This window comes from Centroberyx gerrardi, chromosome 9 (genome assembly GCF_048128805.1).
Source record: "Centroberyx gerrardi isolate f3 chromosome 9, fCenGer3.hap1.cur.20231027, whole genome shotgun sequence".
Taxonomy (NCBI): Eukaryota; Metazoa; Chordata; class Actinopteri; order Beryciformes; family Berycidae; genus Centroberyx; species Centroberyx gerrardi.
The window spans coordinates 22,463,260-22,481,302 of NC_136005.1; the positions used below are offsets into that span (position 1 = coordinate 22,463,260).

Sequence of the window (18,043 nt, forward strand, 5' to 3'; positions counted from 1 at the left end):
ACAAAGCTCTGACATTTAACACTACAACTCATTGACACCAAAGCGGGGACTATGCAGTGAAAACAAAAAATAATAATAACTTCAACAAAATGACACAAGAGTTTTAGCTGAGTTTAGTTTTAGCCAGATGTGAGAGAGAGAGAGCCAGATAAATGGAAAGGAAGGAGGAGGAGGAGGAAGACAAAAATGGCAAACGACAGGGAGAGAGAGCTGACCTCTGCTTCTGGTGGACGGGCTGCTGCCTCATGGCCATGTACTGGGTGTCCTCCTGCAGCCGGTTGAGGGGTGAGTCAGGCTTCACCCGGATGCCATAGTAATGATACTTCGAGTTGCCTCTGGTAGATTCAGTAAGAGAAAGCCAGAAAGCAGTGAGGAGGAGAAGGCTTGCCATCAGTGTAATCACTATCATTAGCCTCTTCCATCAGCAAGTCTCCTGTGCCTACAAGAATCATCATACTCATCGCATCTATGATGGTTACATGATTACAGTTATCAGCATCTTCATCATCAGCATGCACTTCTTCCTGCTTCTACCTGGTGCCGAGGCGCCGCGTCCTTAGGCCCATGAAGACTGAGCGGATGAGCTTGCCGAAGGAGGCTGCATTGACCGGATCCAGTTTCTGTTCCTGACAGTGGCGCAAGTAGTGGTTATACAAGGAGCACCTGGGCAGGCTCACTCCTTCTGCAGTCTCATAGTTATCCAGCAGCCACTGCAGCTAAAACAAAAAGATACACAGGACACAGTCTCACAATCAGTCAGCCCTAATGGACCGACTGCCCTCTGATCGTCACCTGGCCAGCAATGGAGAGGAGCAGTGGATCTTATTATCACATCAAAAGACAGATAAGACACGTACACTCTCACATCCATCACCAAGCCATCTGTTTTAAATACTGGAGAGAACATTGCACTCCCACTGTGGCTATGCCTAAGCCTTTATTTCTTGACTGGGGGAGTAAATGACTACTGGATAGGGAATGGCTAATTGTACAAAGACATCTGGAGAGCTATCAATTCTATTAGGCTCCAAATCGTCATGACAGACAATACTGAGAAGGACACAGTCTGTCTTGTTCCTGTCTGTAGCCAGCGCAATCATAAAGAACTGGCATAAAAAGCTTGGAATAACCAATTTACCAATCAAATTGCAAACAACTACATCAAATAATATTTAAATTTATAAGGATGACGGGGAGATTGTAGAGAGGGCGGCTGAAGTTAAGAGCTGGAACGTACACAGGGAAGCATCTAAACCAGTTTATTACCATCCCGACCATCACTCAGATGGGAAATTAAGTACAGTCAAGTAGTACTGAATCTCATTTCCATTTCATGGTGTTATAATTGAGATGATAGTCTCCCAACAAGAGGACACAAATTATACTGCAATATAACTGAGTGACAGTGAGAGCATGTCTTGATGTATTTGGGTATGAAATTAGCAAGGAAATGTTCGTTTTGGCTTAGGGAGCAAAGCAATCACATAGCGGAAAAAATCAATCCGCTTAAGTACATGCAGAGTATTAAACAAAGCACAGATACAAGATACATTCTTGAGCAACAAGTGATAGCAAATGCAAGTCCAGATTCAGGACGAAAACTAATTGAGACAATTATGCAAGTTAATGGGACAGTGCAGAGTAAGAACAGCTAGCAGTAGGTAATGTGTTCACTTTAGTAGAACACACAAGTAGAACACACTGCCTAAGGTACAGCCAAGCCTTTTTTCAATTTCTCTCATGTCCTTTTCAAAGAAAGTTCCTGGTTGACTTACATGGCTGTTGAGCAGGCTGCTTTTGTGAGTTGCAATTCCTTCAGACTTTTGGAGGTTTTCAATCGCCATTTCAAGCTAAAGAAAAAAGAAGCATGCAAAAATGAAAAAAAAAAAAAAAAAAGAGTAGACATTGGAGGGGAGGAGGCAAGAGAGGATGAGCAAGTGAAAGAGAGAGATAGATAGAGAGATAGAGAGAGAAATAAGCAGGGGTATACGGGGGAAAAAAAAAAAAAAAACACAAAACAGAGAAAGGAAATAAGACTGTTAGCGGGCAGCCAGATCTCTGCATTTCCATTAAAATCAGTCAGTGTTGCAGCCAAATTCATTATTGGCTGACAAAAGCATGCAAATCAAGGGACTCATAGGGTTAAGCTGCTCACTGAAGGCTTGCAGTCAGACACTCTAATGTATGCAAATAGGAACCACAAACAGGGCACAGGTCACATCAAGTTCTGGGACAATGGGTCAACAATGTTCACCTTTCCCCCCAAAAAAATCACCAAACAATGCAACCTTGAGAGTATATTTGAAATGTAGTGATCACTTACACTAAGTTGTAACTAAAACAGGAGCAGGACAGTGGTGATATAAAATATATTTCCATATCATACTGGCCTTTTCTTTCCATTAGGTATCCCAATGAAACCATTTTCAATGAATATACCAGATCATTGGGACTTTCAGTGGTATGGACGACAGAAAATAATGGAGATAAATTGGCAGGCATAGGGAATGACAAAACCAGGGACTTTCTTTAAAGCCTTAGAAGAAAATAAAGAGTAGAAAAAAGAGAAGATGTGTGGTACTGCAGCCAAATTTGAGACAGAAGAAAAGGAAAAAGAAGCAGGCAATGTTCCAAGCCTTAAGAAGGCTCCCGAGGGCTCTTGGCCAAATGGTAATGAGCCCCAGGGGTTGCTTTGTTTCGCAGGGCGCTCAAGTGCCTGTGAAAACCTCTGAAACAAGGCAGTGTTGAATTATTTAAGCCAGTGCCCCGATTCTTCAGGCTCTCTGCCTGCTCCTCTCTGCTCTCTGTACATTACTGCGATGCTAAGAGGCCCAAACTCAGCTTGCTGTAGCCCTCTGTCTCTCTCCCTATCTGTTTGTCTTGTCCTGGGAGGCTGGGCGGTCAGGACACAGGCTCAGGCAGCAGTGATGACAGTTAACACCAGCGTGCATCCCACATGCCCATATGGCAGTGAGGACGTTTGCTAGGCAGGGCAATTTGTGTGTGTTAGTACTAGTTTTAGTAACTAATGATTTATACACACTAGAGAGCAGAAATTTACATTTAGACTGCCCACAGCACAGCAGTACAGAAACAACCCCTCAGGTCAGAGATTGACCTTCACAGCCATTCTTTGTCTTTGGTGGTCTTAGACCTCTAATTAACACTTAGAATTTTTTGCTTGCCCATTAATCCTATTGTATTGGAAAGATACCAGATTACCAATGCCAGAGTGCTAGTGTGAGCCCCATGGGAGCAGTGGGATGGGTGTTGCTCACCATAGCTGAGGAGGAGCGTGAGGAGTGTGAGATGTGGTTGCGGCTTCCCTCCATGCTTCCTCCGTGGATCAGGTAGGTACTACCGCTGGAGATGATGTGGCTGCTGCCCACGTCCATGGCGATGCCCACCATGCCATGAGGGGGCACCCCTCCACTGGCAGAGGAGACCACTGTGGTGACATGAGCTCCTCCAGCCTGCGAGTCAAAGTAGGTTCCTCCACTGCCCTGTCCATACAACTGAGCCTCCGGGTTGTAGGAGTAGGCTGCTCGACTGTGGAGAGAGCAGGGCATGATTGATCAAACTGCAAAAATATATATACAAAAGGCTCTCTCTCATAGAAGACATCACTGCATGCAAATTGCAGTGATGTCTTCTATGATGTTGCCAAAGACATTTAAATACATTTCACAACCACTGATGAATTTTAAGAGGTCATGTGTACTAGAGCAATCTAGGAGTATGCTCCCTCTGGAGAGAAGGGCCTTTAATCTGCTGACTTCCAAGTCTTGTGCAAGGGCACAAGAGTACTGTAGATACAGTACAGAATGTTGTTTACTTTGACAGCAATACAATTTATATTGTCAAATTACTTGGGTAATGCTGGAAGTGTATCACACATCTATCTGTAAAAAAACAACAACAACAACAACAAAAATCAATCAGATTTCAATTGGCTCTAATGGCGCTCTGATTAGAATCACTTTAAAAGCAGCTGGATGTGATACAGTGAAAATGATGAGGAAAGTGGCCTTGAAAGTCTTGCTTGTCATCATACTCTTCATCCAGCAGCTATTCATACAATAACTCAAGATGACTCTAAATGAAGTCATATGGATGATATTTGGCAAAATTTTATCCTGATTAGATACTGTGATCAGCATTATTAATCACAATTATGTGTCTCTATGATTTGACAAGCACAATTATTTTACAGGATTTTATTAAAATCTTGGCTATTTTCAACTGTAACGGTCTGAGCAAAATGAAATGTTTCACTACTACAAATTCCAATATTCTACAACTATCAATTGTGCAAACTAAAATCATGCTATACAGTTATACAACAATTAATTGTGCAGCCATACAGGTAGGAGAAGAGAAAAAAATAGCACAAGCTGGACTCAAACCAGTGCAGCCAGTCACAGTAAACAGACAGCCCCACCAGTAATGTCGACTTGTCTACTCGACCACTGGGTCGTCCCCTCAAGGTAGAGTGAAGACCAGCTTCTTTTATGAGCTGGGAGACTGAATCCAAAATGCGTCAGGGTCCCGTTAATCTCGGGTCCCCACTCAACAAGAGTAATTAATGAGCATTCCTGCGTTCCTGGGCGAAAATATGTTTTCAGCCCACTGAAAAACTACTCTTGGTAAAGTCTAGATTATTTGCCTTATTACCATTATTAAACCAATTAGAATCCAGGGTGATGCACACAACGTAGGGTTGATGAGTGTCTTCTATTTCTGCTCTGCAATTGGCAGAAGAAATCACTATTCCTCCACGAAAGTTGCTGTGAGTCAGACTACAATATGAAAACATGCATCATATTCCTTTGCTGTAACCGTGGAGTGGTGCAACATTGCTTACATAGTTCCATTGGTGTAAATAGTCTCTCCGCTCTCTCCTATGTATTGGACCTGGGATGGGTAGACATGTTGCACCTGCTGAACCTATAGTCAGAAACAAACAGGAGAATCAAAGTAGGGCTCACAACCAGGGAAGGATAATGAATAAACAGAAAGGTAAATCTTAGAATATTATGTCATTGAGACTCTAATTAACTCTTTTGAATCATAAAGAAATGGAGAGAGAAATATGAGAAAATATGAGAAATATGTTAGTGTGTGTGTGCGCGTGCACACATGTATACGTGCGTGTATATGTGTGTGTACCTGCTGAGGGACCTGTTGAACCCTGGGTACTGACAGTTGCTGTACTTGCGCTCCCTTCTGAGCTGAGCCTGTGGCTTGAACCAGCACCCTCTGTATGGATAAAAGATATAACACTATTATATACATTATGCATGTACAATCACACACATACATTATACACAAACACACACCAGTGCAGACATACGATAGTCAACACAATACAGGCAAAAACACTTGACTTTTTAGGTCAGTAAGAGCACAGGGCAAACTCATCAATATACATGTCAATTACCTAACAAATGCAGGGGGAACATTTGTAGAAAAGCTGATGTTTGATGTTTGTTTTTTGTCTTTCTCCATTTTGGTAGTGGCCGCAGTGTGTGTTGGTTTGAGACAAATGTTTCTTTGATGGTTTTGGACAACCACCCCTGGTTGCCCTCTTCAAGCAAGCACTGATGGAGATTCATGTTCATGACAAAAAAAAATAAATAAAACCTTTCGTTTTTCTCTACAAGCCTGAGATAGGTCAGAACTGGACAGCGGTGTCTATCGCGCAGCACTGCTTTTTCTCAACGTACTCAGCTGGTCACAGGCAAAGGAGATGTACTGACCAAAGTTATTATTACAACAGGGATTCAGTTTGGTCTCTATGGATTCTGCTGACAACACTGTCTTTTATTCTATACCCTAACTATTTGTGGTAGAATGTAAGTATTGGTCCAGTAAACTGTTGCAGGGAGAGGGCATGGCAGAAGCCTGCCCCTTGGCAGGGTTAATGAATACTAGTGGCATCTGTTGTCAGAATGGAGGGGTAACAGCAGTAGCTTATAAATGTAGCCATTGTAAAAAACACATTTTTCTGAGCAGGTACTGCATGGAGCACTAAACTACTGCTGCATTTTTACTACGCCTCGAGGAGAAATTCTCTGTTCAGATATTGCTCTGTTTTCTTTTCAGACAAGGCACAAGGACTAGTGTAGCAACCAGCTGTTAGTTTTGTGTTCCAACATAATTATTCAGTTCTACTTTACGACATTTGAAAAGGAATAGGCTGCAACAGTTACAGCAACTCTAATGACAGGACAAATGCACAACAATGGGGGAATTCTACAATGACTATGCGAGTAGCAGTTGGCAGGGTGGGGGTAGCGACCTACTTGCTGGGAGGCTGGGACGGGCTGTACCACAGGAGCCTGGGCGGATGTCGACGTACGCAACGCTGCCACACTGGATGTGGAGTCGGACCCTCCCTCGGAGCTCTGCATGCTGGGACTGCAGGGGACAGATGGAAAGGACAAGGGGGGACAGGAGGGGAGAGGAGAGGAGAGGAGAGTCATGTATGTGGACATTCCATGCTGGATTGAAGACACACTCTTATAGGTAACGCTGAAGCCTGGAAGAACAGGATAAGAATATTTCAAGTCCATACACATGGACAGCCATACCAAATAAATGCTCTTTCTCCCCACTCCCTTCACTCTTGGAAGCACCAGGGCATTCATCGTGCCCCAGGGGGTTTCTGGCTTTGCCAAGTCAAGCTGAGTCAGTAAAGCTCTCAGAGCCCCAGAGGCTGCCCACCTTTGGCCTTAATCAATGGAATAATAACCAATCCAACAGCATTACACAGACACCACTAGTCCTGCTGGCAGGACAGACACAGGTGGAAAAGTTACAGTACAATCAGGATACCAGTAGGATTGAACTGCTCCCCAAGGACTAAACCCTCACTGCTGCCACTGGGCTTTCCACTGGGTGACAATGTGCACAGCATAGTAAAGGAGGAGAGCTAAAAATGGAGTGACACAAAGGCTCTCTTTTTAAAGAGGGAAAGAGAGGGAAAGAGCGGGAGCAAGGGAGGGATAAGAGAAGAATGGAACTGCAAGGGGGAGTGAGCAAGATAAAAAACAACTTCCCCAGTCTCTCCAAAAAAGAAAAAAGGGGGGGGGAAAGAGAGATGAAAATGGCAGTGGGGCTCCAGCCCCTGCCAGGGTCCTGATGATATCCAGCGTTTGTTTCGAACGAGAGCCGTTCTCTGAGGGCTCCAATAATCCAGCTGATATGAGGAAATTCCTCAATGCTTTGTAAACGTTTGTCGGTTGCTATGGTGAGGAATCCATGACGACCACCCCTAACTCTACCCCCTCCTCCCCTCCCTGCTCACTCCTCTTTTTTTTCCCCCTTTTTAAAGCTCATGCACAGGAACTTTCGAGTGTGGCTGCAAAGAGAAGAGGGGGAGGAGGATTAGAGAAAGGGAGAGAGGGAGATATGGCAGGGGTTAGCGGGGGTGGGGGAGGGAGAGCTGAGAAAGGATGAGGGAGAGAAGTGTGTGTGTGTGTGTGTGTGTGTGTGTGTGTGTGTGTGTGTGTGTGTGTGTGTGTGTGTTTGTGATTTGGGGGGGGGAGTCAATTGATGAGAGGCCTTTTGCTTTAGGCAGAAAATCAGGAACAGTGGGCAAAGTCAGTCGGCAGACAGGGGAATGGTGCTTCTCCAGGATCATTACAGCTATGGACCACAAGACAGAACCTGCTCAAGAAGACACAATACCTACACTACAAACGCCCCCTTACCAGTCATAACACACTGCTCACTATAATGTTATTTTAATTTACTGGAAGAGAGTGCCTGAAGAACACCACTTAGGCTACAGTAATCTACAGGTTGAGCCATTAGATCCGAACAACAGGTGCAGCCAGGCTCATCTCTTGGCTCTCAAGGCTAACCTATACTTTCTGACTGAGCTCCCAATTGTGTTCAAAGCTGCTTCACACTGCATTTGACACACAGAAGTGAGTCTGGCTCTTTCACTCTTTTTCTGTAGCGAATGTTAATTTTGGCAACAGCCTCTCAGTCCTCCAATCCCCACTCTCTACGGCAGGTGATAAATGATATCCCCTGGCCTAACAATAGCAGGTCTGCAAATACAAAGGAAGACAACTGGTGGCAAACGAAAGATTACACTGTAGACCTGTGAGCTACCTAAACAAACCCAAACTATCAGACAGATTGTGAAATTGACCCTCTTAGAGAGAATAACAACAACAGTTGGGTGTGCCGCCACTGACATTTTCCAAGCATGAAGACTTTGCCACAGGCAAAAACACTGCTCTGTCTACATGACTAATAGACTGAGTGGAGAAGGCCTATGTTGAAATTCCTGACATGTGTCAATTGCTGTCTCATCATCCTTCACACACAGACCTAAGCTATGAGAAAGCAAAGATGCTACCAAATCCCCAAACACTTCACCAGCACCACATCCAGTCTGTCATATGCAGTCCTCTGGATCCATCTGCAATGTATTTGTCAGCATGAGGCATAATTAGCACTCATCTGTAAGGGTCTTCCCATTTAAAGTCATCCCTCATATTCTATTACAATTTTGCTTCACGCCTCTTCTTTGTATGTCATATAAATATCAAAAGACTATTATCAGAATGGTGTTGGCTTGGAGTGAACTTTAAAAGCAACTCCAGTACTCAAACATCTTTCTTAAGCAAGGAATTTGTCCATGAGGTGTCAGTTGAGTTATAAATACACGTGTAACAATCCCATCAGTTATCTTTGGACTTCTTTGCACTTGTCATTTTCACCAAAGGAAGAGAGAACAAGCCTGAGGGTTTCTTTACACCATTAAAGGAATGGGTGGCAGGGCGAGATGGTGGGGGGTCATAAAATTGTGCACTGACCAGCACATTTTCATCCATAAAAGCTCAATTAAAGTGCTGGCTTTAATAGGTGTGGTGAAGTGCGCCAAATTGTCTGACTGGACGAGAGAGGGAGAGAGTCTGCAGGCAGAGAGGACTCTTTCTCCTCAGCCTTCAGGGAAGGTTAAAAGCCACACAAATTCCCCACCAGCAGCTATGAGCAGCACAAAGGCAGAACACAGCAGGAGACGCAGCAGACCACTGCAGAAACCCTACTGTGAATGGGCTGCTCTTTAGAGCCAAGCCTTTCTCCCTCCAACCCAGAGACAACTTCACACACAAGTCCCATCATAATAAGTCAGCCCATTTTCACTCAGGCAAATCTCAAATGAGCAATTAGGAAAATTACAAGAATGGCTCCCCTATTCAAGGCGTCACCTGAGGTTTTAAAGCTATAAGGAAATGAGAAAAATTTAAGAACTCCACAATTCCAAAGCTCTATAAACTGACTGTAAAACTATAGCCTAATGTTGACAATGCAGACAAGATTTAAACATCTGTCACTGACAAATCTAACTTAAACAGTGCTCAATCAGAGAAAAACACATACAGATGTTCAATTAAAAGCAGGAGCCCACAGTCTTGGCTCATGTTTGCACTGGCCCACATTGTTTGCAGAGCAACAACGGTTGCTAGTGGCAACACCGTCCACTCCCGTTTCCAGGAGCCTGTTGCTATGCAACCAACAGAATACTTCCCAAACCAAACAATGCCATCCCCCACCTGATCCCTCTATCTCACACTAAGCAGAAACTTACAACAATAAATATGTAAGCTATTAATTTCAGGCACCAGGGGACACAGAGACAGAGTTATTCCTGTGCTGCAGTGAGGAAAGATTATATAAAAATGTTAAGACTTTATGCTGGTTTAGACTTGATTGAAGAGGACAGAATGAAGTGTTCCCTTTTTGTATCTACTTGGAGTCAAAAAAAGAGGAATGTTTAAGTCATCAGGAAGGCAACAGTCTATCCTTCAAGCTTTCCTTACACTTCTGCCACCCAAAAACAACTGCTTTCAAAACCAAGTCGAAAGACTTTCCAAACTTCCTAACCTAGGCAGAGGAGCTAGTGAGACACCTTGAGCAGAATCATGTCAGAGTGCTTACTGCTTTTTACAACTCAGTAGAAGTTGAAACAACCCAGCAATAAAGGAGAGGCAGACACTTGTTGCTGTTAAATTGACGTCTATGGGGGACATTTGTTCAACACTACTTTTATTACCAACTAGCCCTGTTTCCCCAAGTAGCCTACTCTTTTCAATCCAACCTCCCCAGCCCCAAAACCCTGTCACACCATTAACATATGTTTTACATGCGTTTCCTAATCTGAGGATCATTATTATGTTCAGTGGGAAACAAATTCTGTTGCAATTCTGCGGTTTGAAGAAACTTAGATCGACTTTCTTTTCTTTCTTTTTTTTTAAACTACAAAAACCTATAAAAACCTGTAAGATCACACAGGCACACGCGCTCACACAAAGAGCAAATTAAGATATGATAAGAGATTTCCACAACAGAGGCTGTTCTTCAAGCCTGTCTCATTAATTCATGGCTAATCCAATCAAAGCAGCTCTTGGGGTCTGCAGATGGCAGGGTTTGAGGAAGAAAGAGAGGGAGCAAGTGAGAGCGAGAGAGAGAGAGTGAGAGAGTGAGAGAGAGAGAGAGAGAGAGAGAGAGAGAGTGAGAGAGTGAGAGAGAGAGAGAGAGAGAGAGAGAGAGAGAGAGGAGGCACCAACCCCAGCTTCTGATCCAAGTCTCCCCTCCTCTCTCTAGCTCACCTCCCCACCTCTGGCCATCAGCACAACCTGTCCACTCCGTCACCATGTGTGCTGCAGGCCTGACAGCCACAGAGAGAATGATCAAACCGTTGCCATGGAGACGGTGTGTTCGCCCATGCACTACACTAGCACCTTCCTCCCCCAACCCCCCACCTCCTCTAACCCTTTCCAGATTTCCACCCCCAGCCCCTATCCCCACCATTTAACATCTCAAGATGAAGAATAGGGATTTGAAACAGTGAAGCTACACGATTATGAGAAGTTAAACTGGAAAACACAACAAAAGACACGCAGGGAGGAGGGAGGGGGACGAGTCACAACCGGGAAGGTAATCAGACTAATCTCGTGCACGTGGGCGTCTCTCTCTTTAATGAACGATTATCTCATGTTCCTCAAGACTGGCATGCTGATGACACAGTGGAGGGAACTTCGCTCTTTGTTGTCACGACACCTGGTTGCTAATGGAGATGGTGGAGAGAAACGGTTTGTGATATTTGGTTTCCATTTGGCTCCTCGCATGAAAGCCGTTTTATTCTTTTTTGCTATAACATAATTAATGTTTTAGAAAAGCATTGCAGCTGAGTGATTACATCACTTCATGCAATAACTTTTTGGATGCTTAGACTCACTGCTTCTAGATCCATATCCACACAACATGTGCAGGACAGCTAAAATTTCAACTTAAACATTAGATTCACAGCTAGATACAAAGCACATAATATGGACAACGCTGCCTAAAGCTATTGCATCACCCAACATATTCTCCACATTACGTTGTCCCTTTTGAAAATCTCCAGTTTTCTAAACTACATAAAGCAAGCAACTTTCCCTTTGATAATGCAAGGAAAAACATGACTGTTTAAAAACCATGATCATAGAGGGATCACATTTAATCAAAACAATCCACCATGACCGAGTGTACAGAGTGGCTAAGGACCCCAGGGCTTTTGCCAAGCTCAGACTGACATCCTCCTTTCTTACACTGAGGGAATATTTTCAATGGTGTTCATGCAAACAAGACACACAAAAATCACACTATAAGCCTGTTTTAAATCTGTTTTCAGTCACTCTCTTTAACAGGTGTGTATCCAACCTGGGGACTTTGAATGGATTATTTCCTAAGGAGCCAGATTCTGCAAAGATGCCCTCAGAAGCTGGCAGAGTGCTCCTATTATCTTGACCCATGAACCTAAGATAAACGCTGTGTCTCACAAGTGGAATTCTCCGTTTTCTTGGCAAGCGTTCCCTCCACACAGATACTGTATGACACTGCGATTCATCATATGCTTTCACAAGCACTACTTGAAACAAACCAATGAGTCACCAGTTAATGTTTTAAGATTCAACACAGATCCAAGTTTTTTTCATGCAGTGAATACTGTGCCATGCTGAATTCTTGCATCAACCTCAGATGAGTGTGTCTTATCGTTGCAATGTAATATCCTGGAGATGGTATCTGTTCATGACTGAGTTGTGGCCAAATCCCATCCTAGTGGTTTGCCAGCTGTTGCAGCCGGCCACAGAGGGAGTGGATTTAAGCGCAAGTCAAACTAGATGATTTTAATGCCGACTCTAAGCCCGATTTGAATCTGGGCTAGTCACGGCAGACTATCCCTTTCTCCGAAAGCTGCCAACTTTGGCCATTTGACCTGACGTGATTTTTTCAAACATGTTTGATTTTGTTGTGCCAAGTCTGGTCAGGCTCCTGTAGTGTGAAGCGGTACAAGACTCACCAAGACTGAAATCTGAGAGTGACACATCAACACATCAATGTTATTCTTGTAATGGTGTCACTTCAAAATACATTTGTAATGTAAATGTAAACTGTAGGCTTCTGGAACAAGGAATGATAGAACATCTATGTTGTATCTACAGTGAACTGTTCTGGATGAATGGGTAAACATTTTTGAATGACAGAATCAGGTAGTGTGTTTGTGTTTATGTTATGTAGTGTGTGATCCCTCTACTTCATGTGTGACGCCCATCTTTGTCCCGTCACATAGTGTGAACATTTTCCCGACCAGCCGGCAAGTGTGTAGTCTGAACTGCCCTAGTGAGGCAACAGTTTTCTAGTCTGTCCTAGGCTTTAGTTGGTGTGAGAGTCCTTGTATGGCTACAGTACTATTCCATTTCTGAGCCATGACATTGCTGAGACCAGGGTTGGGTTCTAAATAATCTTCATTGCAGTGCCTGGATACGCTTTTTATATTAAAAATGATTACTCACATGACATCAGCAGCATTCACACTCATTTAATTTAGCAAGTCATATTCGATGTCATTTCCAGAACATTAATCATCAAATTGATCTCACAAGTGCCCCCTCATTGCAATTTGCATTAAGATGGCACCATTTCATAAAGCATACAGTATGAGGTTGTGGCACAATATAGTTAATTTCAGAAACTGATTTTCCAAGACCACATCTAGTTTTCAATAACATTATTCGTTCATTTTAATATTTTCCATTTGTTTTTGCTGACTGACAAAATAGTCTTTAAATTTCCAAGTTTTCCAGGATGGGTGGGAACTCAAATTGGTCTGATACATGGCTGCTTTGTCAGTGGCAACTGTTTGCCACTGGTCCTCCTCTCCTGGTTGCAATATAGGTAACTTGGAACATGGCCAAGGCTGACAGACAGCACCAAGCCAGGACAATCTCCAATTACACAACACTAATGTTGTTGATTCTTACATGGAAATAATTAGCATACAATGTTGGTTTTAGCATCTCCCCCATGTTGAGACATAGCGCTTGACTATGATCTCTTCCGAAGCCAACAGGTGGTGGGGTTTCTCAAAGGACAGAGGTGGGATCTGAAAGCCACCCTGTAACAAGGACTTCCAGCCTTTAGCCAAAGCAAGCCTGTCTCCCTCCACCTGTGAAACAGGCTTCCTCTGCCATTGTTCCCACTCAAATCTGCTCATTAAAGGGCTTCTGAAGAGCAACCCCGGAGACCCAGCAAATAAAAAAGGAAAACAAAAATTCTGCCTGGGCCTACTCATTAACAAATCTGGCCAAATCTCACTCTAGTAAAGGTCTAGTCTTGGTTGCTCTAATTATTTTGTAGCAAGTTTACACTGGCAGAAGTTTTTTTTTTAAGCCAAATAAACATTTCTTAACAAACTAGTCTGAAACTCTACAAAAGAAAGGAAAAGTGAGGAGTGCATGGGGGCTGCTACTATCCCTGCCTGAAAGGCCCAGAGAGGGAGGGGACGGAGCAGTCATTGTAATGCAAATGTCACAGCCTTGTCTGCTGTTTGTGGCAGGAAATTTAATTAGCAGTTGTGTAGCTACGATACAAACCAGGTGGAATGTTAAGAATGCTCCTGATGACACACACACAAGCACACACAAAGAGAGGAGGTAGACTGAAAAACATTTCATTTCACAACAGGTTTTAACCTGTTGCCACTGTGTGTAAGGCCAAATCAATGGCAGCATTTTTTTGGTATATGACAAGGTTGTTTCCTTGTATCCTAGCAGTGAAAGCTAACAGTGATTTCCAAAACCTTACTACCAGGGAAGACTTAATGTGAGAAGACAAAACAGAATCAAGGACACAATCTATTTTCCTTTCATCAGATTATTATGAAACTGAAATATAGCACATCACTTAAAATGAAAAGCCCTCAACAAATAAATGAATTAGAAAGATTACGAAACTGACACATTCATGTGTAGAAATGGCACTATTAATTTCCACTTAACAAGCCCCCCAAGGCATTCTCCTTTCAGTTCTTCTGCTTTGCTCAGTGATTTCTTGACATGCCTTTGACTGGAGATATGGGATAACCCAGCATTGAAACTGTGTTAACATCAGATAATGAAATGCACAAAAGCCAGGCAGTTCAGTTAATAGCCGTTAAATGGAAGTTTATATTAATATGATCAACTGTAACCAGTAACAACAGAAGGGACAGCAGTGAATAGGCCTATGTCTATATTTGTGGCTGGCTATTGGATTGAAAACCTCTCCTCGGGGCAGTGGTGGGCCTCATCAAGATGAGCTAAATACAGCATGAGCAAACACACACAAACACATCCACACGCACACATGCGAAAGCACGCCCATGCATACACACGCGTGAACACACACAGGACATGTGACCAAAAGCTGTGTCAGGTCACCCGCTGCCCAAGAGACCACTGCAGCTGTCCTTTTGATAGCTGAACTGTACTACACACGAGTCCATTAAACACTCAAAATGGCACACGGGTATCTGTGTGGACACTGCTAAGCACAATCATATGAGCAAATCCAGAGAAGGTGCTGTTTAAAAGCGGGCTACAGGACAGGAGTCTAGGCCTAAACATGAAGCATAAGTTGTCGGTGAATCACGGGCCTCTGCGGCATCCATCGCTGAAATGGACCAAAGCATGACCACGACCACAGGCTGTAGGCTGTGTCATTAATGGCATGTTTGGTTCACTACACTTTACAATACATGAGTTTAATATGGTTGTGCTATGTAAGCGTGTGTGTTTATGTGCCTGTTCTGCATTTGTGAAATTAAGGCGCAAGCAAATGACAAGTAAGCTAAAAGAGAGCTGCTGGAAGAAGAAAATCGTTCTCCTCCCATTTTAAACCAAATGACTACATTCTCATCACTCACTTAGGCTACTTTGGAAATCAGTAAGAGATCATTACATGAAAATGTAGCGATAGAATGGGTTTAACTCTCTACCACCAGCTGCTTTCCATGTTGTTCCGTTCTCCTTTCTGTGCACCTTTTCCTTTTGACCTGCCTCTGCAAGCCAAAACTATGCACTCTTGCCACAAAGAGGGAGATGAAAATAACCTGATTAAAAACACTGACTTTTAAAAGAATAACATTTCACCCCCTGGCCCACCCCATCTCCTTTCTTTCCATGACTTTGGGTGTATTTGTATATCAAGTTGCCATGTAAACATAACACTGTCAAGCTCAAATTGGGGGGGGGGGGGGGGGGGGGGGGGCACAGAGTTTCAGCGCAGTCATTTCTTTATTTTCTTTGTAGCTGTGGAGAGTGTGTGACCAATCAAAGTTAAGATTCTTTCTCTGACACTTTGTTCAAAACAAACTGAGTGCTCTGTTAATGTGCATTCAATTCTTGTTCAAAATACTCACGCCAAAAGCAAAGGAGTAAAATTTTAACAAATCTTGGTTGAGAGGGAAACTTCAAGAACTTTCTATTTTACTGTCATGAAGAAACCAAAATATGACCACTTTTCACCTAAAAAGGAAACAGGTATTGGGCTGCATCAATAATGCATCCTCTGATCATGAATCATTCAACCATGAAAGATGAATACTTTGTAGAAAAACACATGTGACATTGCATAGCTTATTTCATTAGAAGAAACCAGATAGTGCATTAATTAGAGAGTAAATTATCATGCCGCAAAGATTCTCCCTAATATGCTTCAATGGCAAACAATCTTACAAATGACCGAGCGCCTGACAGCTGTCTCCGAAAAGTGAGTTCATTAGATTAAAATGTATCCCAGGGGACAAAAGAAACAGAAGCCCAAACGAAGGGGAAAAAAACACAACATGCACAGGATTAGAAACCTGCCACAGCCACACTGTAAAACTGACGAAAATAGCTATCTAAAAACACAGGGGGTCTCCTTTTCCTCGTTTTCTCATTATTTCCATGGCTCAGATCGGTATGGGCCCTCAACTCTACAAAGAAATCAAACCACATGGCAACCCAAATGAGAACTACCACCTGAACAATGTGACATTATCACTGAGAGCAACTTGGCTATTAGCAAACAATCTGCAGTGGGTCTCTTCAACGGTGTAGCATCAATCAAAAACACAAAATGGAAAGGTTAGTGGACGGAGCAAAGGTCCATATAATGAAATAAGAGAGAGGACAGGGACTCAGTATCAAAGATTTGTTATGAGTACCATGAAGTCTATACCCTTATTTGCTATCCGATTTTATTATCACATAGAAAACAGCACTCTGAGCACCCCCATCTCTCGTTAAGACAGTAAAAACAGGACCAAGGAGAATAAAGAGCCATCATAGCACCACCTAGCTGTAACATATCCGATTATTATATTTTCTAAATACTAAAACTTAGCAACTTTGCCAAGTTCATTGTTCCATTCAGATCTTACATCCCAAACAGCAGTAAATGATTGCTTCATACAGGTTAGATAGTTTAGCCTGCCTCTGGAGCACAGACCATAAATCTAATATTAGCTGACAACTCTTCTGGTTGTGCATCAGGTTTGGTAACTAATGAACGTGTTGTAACGTCGCCGGTTCAAGCTCATAGATCTCCGTGCGCAGCTACTGGATATTTTAAAGTTCGTTTTACGATAGTGTTTGTAGCAAGGTGTCGATACGAGTGTAATCTGAATGAAAACGGCCCGGGGGCAGCTAACAAACGTCTGCCGAAATGAAAGTGCTCCCACTGATCAGTTCAGGCTTCGTTCCAGCGCATAGTCTGAGCCCTGGACTAAGCTAACGTTAGCTAGACTGCCACCTGCTCTGAATAAAAATGAGAGAAAGACACTCAATTGAAGTTTGGGCGTGTCACGACGAACTAGATAGAGCCATTACTGGTAGTGTGAGAAACGTTTTAATCTGCAACTGAACTCGCACTTATCACTAATGATTGCCTAAGTTAGCATTAGCTAGCCACCTGTAGCATGACTAGCAACCTATCCATCGAAGTGGGATGCAATTGGAAGCGCGTTCACAGTTCGACACACATAGCAACGACAAGTGTCAAGTGATGTTGAATCAATTTCGAGATGGAATTACATTATAGTAAAGTCAAGTAAAGTGTAACCAAATACATAGTAGACCTTAAATACTGCGAACATTGACCATACTTTTGCCAAGCTGACATTTGTTGCAAACAGTTGTTACCAACGTCAGGTGAACGTCAGTTAAATGAAGAGTGGAGAGCCGTTTACAACTTGGGGCGGATGCAACAAAGAAGGGAAAGTTATGTTGTGGAAGATAATAGAAAGTGGTATCAACGCATTCGATCCCATTGTATTTTGCTCCAAAACGAAAAAAGATAAATTCAATGTCTCAATTCTGTAAAGATATAGTCACCTTTGCCTTGAGAAAAGTTCTGCCCTGGCTGTGCTCTCTTTCCCCTCTCTCACTCGCTCGTTGACTTCCAGTTGCTGCTGCTGCTGTTGCTGAGTGTTGCACCCGTTGGTAAGTAACTGTCTCCACGGCTACAGTCACTATGGCGCGACGGGGTCTCGAGGCAACTGTTGCTACCCTCGACTGCCTACGTCAGCGCCCTCACCATGCGGGGGAGGGAGCAAAGGGAGTAAACCCCGCCCAGATTGGACATTCAACTGTAAATTTGAATTGAACCACTAGGAGGCCGCCTTAACTAGAGATGTAGTGAAAGGTAAACCTAACCAAATTCAGTTTACTCACCTCTG

General features: G+C 43.2%; 1 protein-coding gene across 2 annotated transcripts in view; it reads right to left on the minus strand.

Moving 5' to 3' along the window:
• rfx2 (regulatory factor X, 2 (influences HLA class II expression)) overlaps positions 1 to 17,815 on the minus strand; it is a 28,233-nt gene extending 10,418 nt beyond the window's left edge. The window contains exons 1-8 of one of the 2 annotated variants that reach the window (XM_071913409.2): positions 17,700 to 17,815; positions 6,306 to 6,420; positions 5,170 to 5,259; positions 4,865 to 4,947; positions 3,279 to 3,549; positions 1,776 to 1,850; positions 535 to 716; positions 216 to 335 (exon numbers count right to left, since the gene is read on the minus strand). In XM_071913409.2, the coding sequence (XP_071769510.1) occupies positions 216 to 335; positions 535 to 716; positions 1,776 to 1,850; positions 3,279 to 3,549; positions 4,865 to 4,947; positions 5,170 to 5,259; positions 6,306 to 6,413 (929 nt within the window). In that variant the 5' untranslated portion in view covers positions 6,414 to 6,420; positions 17,700 to 17,815. The remainder of the gene's footprint in view (positions 1 to 215; positions 336 to 534; positions 717 to 1,775; positions 1,851 to 3,278; positions 3,550 to 4,864; positions 4,948 to 5,169; positions 5,260 to 6,305; positions 6,421 to 17,699) is intronic. The other variant, XM_071913410.2, reaches the window with a different exon arrangement.
• Between the last annotated feature and the right edge of the window lie 228 nt (positions 17,816 to 18,043).